This window comes from Eumetopias jubatus, unplaced genomic scaffold (assembly GCF_037043125.1).
Source record: "Eumetopias jubatus isolate StellerSeaLion01/CBP00866 unplaced genomic scaffold, mEumJub1_p1.0 scaffold_9, whole genome shotgun sequence".
NCBI lineage: Eukaryota > Metazoa > Chordata > Mammalia > Carnivora > Otariidae > Eumetopias > Eumetopias jubatus.
The window spans coordinates 52,181,037-52,192,166 of NW_028274815.1; the positions used below are offsets into that span (position 1 = coordinate 52,181,037).

General features: G+C 50.9%; 1 protein-coding gene across 1 annotated transcript; it reads left to right on the plus strand.

The window, feature by feature from the left end:
• Positions 1 to 644: 644 nt before the first annotated feature.
• Positions 645 to 5,096, plus strand: CD207 (CD207 molecule). Its single transcript, XM_028116121.2, is given in 6 exon segments — positions 645 to 720; positions 813 to 929; positions 2,294 to 2,668; positions 3,254 to 3,405; positions 4,395 to 4,513; positions 4,946 to 5,096. Coding segments are annotated over 6 exon segments (990 nt in total).
• Positions 5,097 to 11,130: the final 6,034 nt, after the last annotated feature.

Genomic DNA, 11,130 nt, shown 5'->3' on the forward strand with positions numbered 1-11,130 from the left:
GGTACCTTTTTAGCCCCATGCCCTTCCCACTCCTGTCACATACTTTACATTCCAACACCACCAAATGGACCTCCGTGCTATCTTATGCCCCCGTACTTCTGAATATGCTAATCCTTCTCCCTGGAACTGTTTACCATTATTCCATCTTTGTGCTTCCTTTGAATGGTGCATATTTTTCTACTGTTACACTCATCACACTGTGTTGTAATTTATTTGCTCTGGTCTGTCTTTCCTCCCAGATTGTGAGCTGCTGGAGTACAGACTGTGAGTTAGTCATCTCTGTGGCCCAGTCCTTGTACCTAGGAGGCGCTCAGTATGTATTTGTGGGAGGAATGCATGTGTAGATGGATGACGGATGAAGGGAGTCTTATAAGAGAACTAAGTAGTGCTGGGACAATAGGGAAAAGTGTCCATGTAACAGGCCCCTGGAGGAGAAGACAAATGGCCTCTTCCTGAGAGCTCAGAACTTTGCAGAGAGGATTGAGCTGTGGCTGAGGCCAGGCAAGGTGCCTAAGCCAGGAATGGGGAACTTTGGGATGATATGACCACCTCCTGTGGGACTCATTTCCCATTTCTTCTAGATAAAAGGTCCTTGGGGAGCCAGTCAGCTGGAAGCACGTATGTTGCAGGGGTGAGTGTGCAGGATGAAGGCTGCTGAGAGCGAGGTCCCAGATGTGCACTTCACTGTGGATAAGCAGAACATCTCCCTCTGGCCCCGAGGCAAGCACCAGCCTCTGCTCAGAATCTGCTTGCTGCTCTGTGTTCTGCTGTTGGTGGGTCCTTCAACAAATGTCCTCCTCTTCTTCTGGTAGAGCCTCCTCCCAGGATGGGCCCATGTCTGGTTCTGAGGAAGCCTCTCACGGTCCGGGCTACACTCATCATTCTGACGCTGGGCCTGACCGCCTCCATCCTGCTGCAGGCCACTCTCTGTAAGTCCTCACGTTTTATTGTTCCAGTTTGGTCCTTCTCCACAGCCAGCTCCCTCAACGTCCAGACCCTCTCCTTCCTGCTGTCCACTTATGTCTCCCACTTCTGGCTTTTCCATTCGTCTCATTTCTCCTCTTTCTAGGTGCATTCATGGGGTCCCCTGTCCCCAGTAAGATGAGCTGCTCCTCTCTCCTTCCTGATTCCAGGGAGATTTTCCTGATTGGGATCAGCACTTGCATGCTTGTGCTCAAGGATATGCTCTTTTGTCCCCAGGAAACATTCACCCATTTCTTCATCCCATGTCATCCCCACCCCACCCCCCGAGCTGTGTCCCTTTTATTTGGAGCCTTGTGGGCAGCTCTTAGCAGCGAGCAAACTGTTTCCTGACCCCACAAAAGAGGGACTTCCAACTGTGTCCTCAGCCCCAACCGACGAGGTGGAGAATCTGCCAATGAGCAGAGAGATCTCCTGGTTCACCATTCTTACCAGGACCCCTTCATGCTCTCTTCATTCTTCTTCCCATTCCTGCTGATTCCCATTCCTCACATCAAGGGAGGCTTCCTACTTGTTCACCGGATGTGTGACTTATCTTTCCTCCTCTTTTGCCGTTGCCCAGCCCCTCATGTTCTCTGCTAGCAGAGCCTTCTCCCTCCCACCAGGTCTCCAGAAAGCAGGGGAAGGGAACATGTGTCTTTTCCCTTCAAGGCTCTGGGACAAAGTCTCAGACTCAGTGCCTCTGAGCAGAGTTTCCTCTTGGTTTGTCGTTGGTCTCCTATCTAGCATGCAAGCCTGTGACCTGAACAGAGAGTGACAGTGGGTGGGACAAGGGAAGGGGAGAAATGGTTTCATAATTCCCTCTTTCCATATTCTCTGGAGGAAAAGTCACTTTCAGATTGGAAGTCTGTCCTGCCTGGCTGGCTCCCGTCCTGGCCACAGGGGGCCCATGGGCAGATGTGGGAAGGGTGCTGCCCTAGCTGATGTCACTGCAGGGGAGAGAGCTGGAAAGCGGGTGATGGAGCTCCGGGGATGCAACAAGCAGGTAACTAGGGCATCCGTTGTTCCCTGAACACACAAAGGAAATTTAGCACTGGGTACTAATCCCCACTTCTGCTAGCCTGTGAGGTCCTCCAACAGAGTCTGTGTTTTATTAGTCTTTGCATTATCTGCATCTCCAAGAGTTCCTGGCCAGCACTCAGTGCCCATCGCATTTTTGTTGAATGAGTACATTATGAATGAATGGAGGGTAAGCAACAGGTCTTTGGGTAGCTTGAGCCTATCCCCTCCTTTCCCTTCCTTTTATCACCCTGACAACACTCCCAGTCCCTGGCAATCCCCTTGGCTGACCTCTTGACTTTCTCAAATCCAGATCCCTGGTTTATGCACACAATATCAGATGTAAAGACCAATGCCCAGTTGCTGAAAGGCCGTGTGGACAACATCAGCACCCTGGGTTCTGAGATCAAGAGGAATAGAGGTGACGTGGAGGCAAGCAGCATCCATGTCCAGACGGTGAATGCCAGCCTGGATCATGTGCGTTCTCAGATCAGGAAGCTGGAAGCCGGTGTGAAGGAAGCCAATGCACAGATCCAGATGTTAACAAGAAGATGGGAGGAGGTCAATGATTTAAATGCCCAAATTCCAGTGTTAAAAAGAGATCTGGATAAAGCCAGTTCTTTAAATGCAAAGGTCCGGGGACTCCAGAGCAGTTTGGAGAACATCAGCAAATTGCTCAAACGGCAAAGTAAGTGACTCAGAAAAGAATGTTGCAAGCTGACCAGTGGCCCGTGAGGCCTTAACAGCCTCAAGCATGAGGCCATCAGGCTGGTGTGTGTGGAAGGAAGGGGAAGAGGAACCGGCAGGCATGGTTGGACAGTTAAGAAGCAAGGGCTCAGCAGTGGGCTTGGAGGACTTGGAGGCTGTTCAGGAGAGAAGGACCAGGAGCCAGCATGGGCTCTCACACCAAGGCACAGAGTATGAAGTCATTAGGGAGTCTCTGTCCTGGCCCACACCTAGCTATTTATCCATTGAGTTCCTTCCCCAAAGCCGGGGGGCTCAGCCCCTTGTGATGGTCAACAGAGAATTGCTTCCCTCTCGGGGGATAGACAGGTTCTTGATCAATGTCTCTATCTTAGCCCAGAGACTCTACCACTCTCAGCCAGACTTTCAGCAGGTCGGACAGTGTCCCTGAGCCCCACACAAGGAACCCAGGACCCCAGAGCCCAGCTCCATCTACTGCTGTCTCTGAGATCCCACTCAAGAGCCACCTGCAGCCAGCACCCAGAGGAAACAGGGACCCCAGTGTTCATCTTTCACCCTTGTTCTCCAGATGATATTCTGCAGATGATTTCTCAAGGTTGGAAGTACTTCAAGGAGAATTTTTATTACTTTTCTCGAATCCCAAAGACCTGGTACAGTGCCCAGCAGTTCTGTATGTCGAGGGATTCACACCTGACCTCAGTGGCCTCAGAGAGTGAACAGGTAAGTGCTGTTCTGATCGGCTCTTGGAAGGGGGTGTATTAATAGCTGTTGCAGGCAGGATGGGCAGGAGTATGGTGCAGTGACAAAAATCCCCAAATATCAGTGACCTGACAGTGGAGGATTACTTCTCAGTTACACTGCATGTCCAACAAAGGCCTGCAAGGGGTTCTGCCCATTGTGGTTACTCAAGGACCTACGCCAAAAGAGACTTCATCTCAACGTACGTTTCCACAATTGCTGAAGCAGGGAAAGAGAACATGTTGGCTCTTAAACTTCTGCCTGGAAATAACAGACATCACTTCTGCTCATACTTCACTGACCAAAGCAAATGATGCAGTAGTCCCAGCTTCAGAGAGGGCTGGGAGGTACAATCTTTCCATGGGCCCAGAAAACAAAAGCATTTGTAAATAGCATTAAAAATACTACGTAACCCAAGAAGTCTCCTACCTGGTCAGCAGAATATTGAACGAGCCCCTTTCATCTGGGAGCTGGGCTAGTAGGGTAGGTAAGAGTGTGTGCTCTGGAGTCAGTTTAGAGCCCCAACCCTGCCCCTGACTAGCCCTAGAGCCCTGGGTAGCTTAGTTAACTTCATTAGCTCAGCCTGTTCATCAATGAAACACACATGATCATAGTCCCTGCTTCAGAGAATAGCTGAGTAGATGCATATTAAGTGCTCACTACGTTTAGTTATTATGATCTGGGCCCTTCTCCTGGGGTCCCTGCTCTGGGGTTTAGCTGAGTCTTTCTTGTGCTTAACACCTGCTTCCTGAGGGGCTGAAAGGCCTGAGTCCTGTGTCTGTTATTTGTGGGGCAAAGACAAATCAGAATTTGGAAGATGGACTCTGGGTGGGGAGAGGAAGGGGCTTGAGAGAGGTCAGTGTGTCGTGTGTCCGTGGAGCTGTCACTGAGGACAGGTGAAGGACACCCGGAGAGACAGATGTTCCAGCTGTGAGTCGTGGCGACGTCTCACTCCTTCTCCTTCCCTACAGGAGTTTCTGTACAAGATGGCAGGTGGACTTTTCTACTGGATCGGCCTGACCAAAGCCGGGAGTGAGGGGGATTGGTACTGAGTAGATAAGACTCCATTTGACAAGGTCCAGAGTGCACGGTAAGCCCCAGAGCCTCCTTCCCAGCCTGATTTTCCTAGGCCAGGGCCAGGGCACAAAGGATGGGGTGACTACAGGGTTTGTGGTTCTTCCCTGTTCTCTGCCATTCATTGCTCATGGGACTGGGAACAAATCCGTGGCCTCTCTATGCCTTCTGGTGTTTGGCAGCATGGCCTTCCACCCAGCCTCAGCAGGGCCCCTGTTCTAAGTCTCGGGCTTTCCAGTATGGGTTTGCGTAGGGCCTTGAGAGCAGTGGGCTGGCTTGACCCTAACTTGGGCAAGTGATTGCAGGTTTTGAGGTTGACGGCTCACCAATCCCCTTCCTCTCAGGCATGGGAGCAAAAACGTGATGCCATCACCCGGGATCATAGCTGGGAATGAAGCCACTCATTTCTTCATTGGAAACAGTTTTTCTTTGTTTTTTCCTTTGGTAGGTTCTGGATTCCAGGTGAGCCCAACAATTTTGGGAACAATGAACACTGTGCCAATATAAAGATGTCCTCACTTCAGTCATGGAATGATGCCTCCTGTGACAACAAGCTCTTTTTCATCTGTAAACAGCCCTACATCCCGTCGGAACCATGACAGGACTGGCCCCAAGCTCGCACACTGGGCTCCAATGCTTGTTGAACTCGAGAAAATGCCCCTTTCTTCCAATTCCGGGGTGACTTTGCACCCTCATTTTCCTGGCTTCAGGATTGTCCCAGAGGCATCCTGGAGTTCACCTGCTTTGGCTGGGAATTCTCCGACCCCATAGAGGCAGCTGGAATGGAAGGGAGATCTTGGAAAGGGGGAGGAAGGCAGAGAGGGTTTAGAAGTTCCAACAGCCTCAGTAAGGTGGTCAGGACCTTGGGGTTCCCTGTCCCTTCAGAAAAGCCTGTTTTATCACATGAAAGTTGCTCCAGACCACCCAAACAATTCTCCCGATACCAATGTTTAGGGCTTTTCCAGTCGATCCCATAGAATTCCCAGTTGCCTGCCTATGGGGGCCGTGTTCTTCTCAGTGGGAAGAGCTCTGCACTTGGTGACCCTGTCCAGGCCGTGACCCTACTGCCTGCCCTCTCTATCATCCACATCTCCTGATGTTTGAGCCCCTTCTTCTCTGAGGTGGGGGCAACTGGTGCAGGTCAGGGGCTGACGTGGAAACAAGCCCCCTTTAGAGCTGGATCAGTATCCGCGTTCCTTCTCGCTCTGCCTCACAGGCGGACTCCGTGGTCCAGCTCTGTCTGCTGCAGTCCTCCACCCAGCCCAGCCCCTCTGCCTCACCTCCCACACATCTTCTTCGGGCTGCATTTCCTCTCTGCCCTTTAGGTACAGAGGAAGAGGTCCTCTGTCCCTAGAGAGTTCACCTGCAAACTTCATTAGAATAAAATACTGCCTGGGTAAACCATGTTTTACCTCTGTGAGCATATTTTAATCCTGGATGTACAGGTGAATGTGCCGGTAAGGCCATCTGCTCTGCTGGACATAAAGTTCTGGGGTATCCCAGTTGGGGGTTCAAAAATGACAAGGGGTAGAGAAGACCCAGCCCTGGAAATGCCACAAAATATAAGCGTACTTACCCCTGGCTTTTATTGAAATAAAGGAGAGTGAGCTCTGCAATGTCACACCCCTCTTGGTGGTCTTTCCTCTCCGATGTTCACTGGACAATCTTCTGTTGCCTGGCTTTACTCCTGAGGGGGAGACTTGGCAACATTTCCCACTCTTCACGAAGACCCCGCTCATGGGTATCAGGTCCAAACCCTGATCCGGTGGCCAAGGCAGGGATTCAGGGCAGGGGCTGTGCCTTCCAGGAGGAGAGCAGAGAGGGAGCAGGGAGGATGTGGTGTGAGTGCAGGGGTGGGGTCAGCAGAGCACCCTCCTCTCCTTAGGTCCTAATTAGGGCCCTCAGTAGGGTCCTGGGGTTAGGACATCTTCCTTTAATGACTGTGACCAGCAGGTGGTGTTCTGGGTGCAAGGGGGTCAGGCTTAGGGCAGAGGCATTAAGAGTAAGCTTGAAGAAACATGGGACAAATGGGATTTTTTAATGATGGCAATGGATAAGGGATGGGCAGGCAGTGACCGTGTCCGTGCAGGAGTACTTGCAGGCCAGTTCCAGAGCCTGCTGAGGTCTGAGGGCATGGGTGCGTCAGGGCAGAGAAGACGGGCAAGCCAGTGTGGCTACTGCAGGCAAGAGGGAATTCTACATTTTCACTAAGAAATATTTTGTGCCTACTCATAATTCCAAGCAGCAAATTAGGGGAGAATTTTATTTTTTCCCAGTGTTGGCTCTCTGGTCATCGCACGGGCTGATACAGAAATTAAATACAAGCTGCTTCTAGGAAGCTATCCCTTTGGGTTTCCAAGTATCATGCTGCTCTCCATGTCACTCTCCCACTTGCCATGTTAGTCCTGATGTCTGGGCTGCCACGTTGAGTAGCGTGTGTGGCCCTGCTCCACACTCTGCCTTCCTCCCGAGGTGGCACTTGTCACTGGGACAGCTGATTCAGAAACTTGTATTGTAAGGTCTACAATTTCATGTGCTGCTGTGAATCTTCGAGCCTGTTCTCATTAGATGGTCACCCTTCCTTGCTAGTTCCTCTGTCCACTGGACCAGCTGCACTCCACCCAACTTTCAACCTACTGGGTTCCACGAACCCCCCTGCCCGCCAACCCAGGAAGCTATTCCAACAAGCCCATCACGTCCTCCTGAAGGAATCAGCGCCACTGTATCTTCTTGTTACTACAGTGCCTGCATTCCACAGTCCTTTCTGGTTCACTCGCCCATGGGTATAACCCCCATGGGGGTTGAGGACACCTATATCCTATGTGGTGTCCTCCTCCAGACTGTGGGTATAGGACTAAGAAATGATCGTCCGTCTCCTCCGTTCAGTGTTAGATGCCATCTGTTTGGTCAGCTTCCACTATTTAGGGCAGGAGATCCTTCCCTCACTGCTATGGACTGAATGGTTATGTCCCTTCAAAATTCAGAGGTTGAAACTCTAACCTCCAACATGATGGTGTTAGAAGTGGGGCCTTAAGGAGGGAATTAGGTCAGGAGGGTGGAGCCCTCACCGAGGGTTTCGTGCCCTTATGAAAACAGGCAGGACAGCTTGCTTTTCTCTCTCTACCAGGCGGGTTTACGGTAAGATGGCAGTCTGCAAACCAGGAGGAGGGCTCTCAGCAGGAACTGGATCTGCCGGCACCCTGATCTTGGACTGCCCAGCTTCCAGAACGGTGAGAAGTAGGTTTCGCTTGTGTAAGCCTCCTAGTTTGTAGAATTCTTGTTATAGTAGCTTGAATTGACTGCGTCACTCACCACTGGGATGAACAGGCGGTGAGCAGAACGAGGCTGGTCCTGGTGTGAAGAGGTGAGCAGGATCATCTGACCACTTCTCTGGGAAGGAATTTGGGGTAGCAATACCCAGGGGATGAGGCAGCTAATAGGGAAGTCCAGCTGGAAGACCCTGATTTAGAGAAGTGCTGCTAGGGCCATCACGGGGCACCTGCAAAAATGAGGGCTAAGCAGAAGCTCCAAGGCAGAAAGGCAGAGCACATGGGAGCGAATCTGGCAGGGAAAAGAGAATGGTGCAGAGGAGAGAGGAGCTGATGTGCCCAGGGGAGGTCAGCGAGTGAAGGCCCAAGGACTCTGGCTGCAGAGCTTCCTGGTGCCACCTTAGATCCGGCCTAGCCCTCCTGACCCTCCGGGGTCCTGTGCATGTGGATGCTATGACAAGGCTTGTCCCACCCCTCCACCCCATTGTCATTTTTCCAAACAGAAAGAGCCTGAGTCAGTGAGGATATACTTGTTATTGGGAGTCTGTGCCTCATGTGTCAGGATCTCGTGATCTTGACTCACTTACCCCCACATACAGGGCTCACTTCTCCAGTGAGGTCGCTTCATGGGTACCTGCCTTTCTGCATGGTTGAGGGAGGGCCTTCCCCCAGTCACAGACTTCTTGTGTCTTGTTATGCCCTTCCACATGGGAGAAGGGGCGAACAAGTTCCCTGGGGCCTCTATCATGAGGGCACTAATCCCATTTATGAGGACTCCACCCTAATCCCTAATCCCTCACCATCTAATCCCTCCCGAAGGTCCCACTTCCTAATACCATCAGATTGGGGGTTAGTATTTCAACATACAAATGTGGAGGGGGACACGGACATTTAGACGGTAACAATCACTGGCTGCAGCCCACCCTTAAGGAGTGCGGAGTTATGCCCTACTTTCTTGAAGATGGAGTATCTACACAAATTATTTGGGATTTTTCTCTGTGGGAGATTTATCTATGTGTTTATTTATTCAAACATTTATTTTATCAGTATGGATTCATGGGTTTTATACTTTGGATTATAGTCCAATACAACTTCATTTATTTTCTTGCTCAAATTGTTCCAGTTTTGGCCAGTAGGAGCTCTTTTAGGTGGCTCCTGTGTCTTTTTTTTCTTAACATTCCTTCATCTTTTTTTTTTTTTTTATACTCCAGATTCATTTTGTATATTTCCTGCCCTGGTCTTAGAATCAGCCATTTCTCCAAAGAGCCCTGGTTTCATTTTTTTTGAATAATGATATTAGAAACCAAAATCTGGGTGCCGTGTGTGGTCACTGCAGCCCGGATGTGATTGCATCTTTTTGGCTGAGAGAGCTAGGTAATGTGTATGTGGATACCTGATTTTTTGTTTTAAAGATCATTATGCCTGCAATATGGTGACAAGACTTGAGGGGGGCAAGACTAGAGGCAGGGATAACAGTTAGAAGATTAACCGAATTAAAGCCGGGTGAGATGGGGCACCAGGACCTGTGATGGGAAAAATTGTTGTCACTGTTGTTGGATTTGCTGTGGGACGCAATTTAGGACACTTTGTGCAGCTGGGTGCTCACATCATGCCCTGAAGTTGCCTCCCTCCAGCCTTACCCTTTGGCTGCCTTGGCTTAGCATCAGGGCCAGGCAGACTCTCCCCAGCAGCATTCTGGGTAGCTCCTTGCCTACAACCTCATGGTTTTGCAGCTTCAGAGGAATGAAGTCCCTTTTCCAACAGTTCCAACAAAAATCCAGCATTGGGTGACATGCTCATCCCTAAAGCAATAATGGAGATTGGAGAGATGGGTTATGTTGATCGATCCACAAGCTCGTTCCTGGGCCTGGGAATTGGGTCTGGGCTTAGCCTCCACCCTACTGGACAGGCTGAGCAGGAGGGAAGGGTTATTCTCAAGACAAAGATCAGCAGAGATGCCAGAAGACGGGAGACTGTCAGCTCTCAGCTGCTGAGGGTCCCAGCTTGCAGGCTGCAGGTCTCCCCTTTCCATCAAAACTACCTGATCTAGCTACTCCCTGGAAGACAGCTGGCCATCCTGTGTCATTAAGGGTTGATATGGGTAACTGAAAAGCTTCTTCAGTGGGCGCTTCGGTGGCTCAGTCGGTTAAGCATCTGCCTGAAGCTCAGGTCATGATCCCAGGGTCCTGGGATCGAGCCCCGCACCAGGCTCCCTGCTCAGTGGGGAGTCTACTTCTCCCTCTCCCTCTGCCTCTCCCCTGGCATATGCTCTCTCTTGCTCACTCTCTCTCTCAAATAAATAATAAAAAAGAAAGAAAGAAAAGCTTCTGCAGCTAGGCGACTGTACCTCTGAGAGTGTGGCCTGTGCCCTTCAGTAGGTCAGGAAAAACCAATGTGTAAGAGGTCCCAGCGGATGAATGGTTCTGGTATTAATGTATAAAATGTCCATTTGATTTATTCTGGCCAGAGAACAGAAAAACCTCTCAGTAAGGATGTAGCAACCTCCTGGTGTTTCCTGCTGGCAGATGGTGTTCTTATAGGAGAAGTAAGAGCTGAGAGCCTGGGGTGGGAGGCGAATGGAGACAGAGAAGAGGGGGCAGGACTGGGAGTCCTGCCAGTCATGCCTGAGGCCACCACAATTGCAGGACTATGCCCTATCTTGGCCCAGACTCTACACTTCCAGTTCTGCTTTTGAGGCTCCCTCAGCTTCTCAGGCCCCAGGAAGAACCAACTTCTGAGTGGGCCTGGCCTGGGCCCTTCCTGAGTGTGGGGAAATGGAAACCAAAGCAGGCTCTTGCTCTTCTGGGCCTCTGGGGAGGGACCTCAAGCAACTCTCCTTTCACACAGAGGTGAAGGGGTTTGCTAGACACTCCTGGGGTCTCAGGGAGAGCAGTTGACTGCTCCAGAAATGGGTGCCTTAAAATTCCTCCTGTGTCCTTTACTCTCAGGTCAGATTGCAATGGATAGGAGGAAATAGGCCAACAGATGCTGCATCTGCCCTCTACACACACACACACACACACACACACACACACACACTGCCATGGCATCATGAACTGCGCATAGACAAGCACCCTCTCCCTCACCCTGTACATCCGCTGTGCACTCAGCTAGCTGCTGGCTGAGTTGACAGTGGCCTCTGTGACACAAGCTCTTCTTGGGCGGAAGCGGCTCTCCCGACCCCTCCTCGGGGCAAGGCACTCGCGGGACAGCGTCTCCACCATTTCAGTTGGGCTGCAGGCTTCTTAGCACTCGGAAAGCCTGTGGGAGGCTGACCCCAGGATCTGGGAAAAGCTGTGGGAACAGAATGTAGAAACTGAGAGTGAAAATAGGAAGAAGGATGGTACAAGCCATTTGCAAGGTA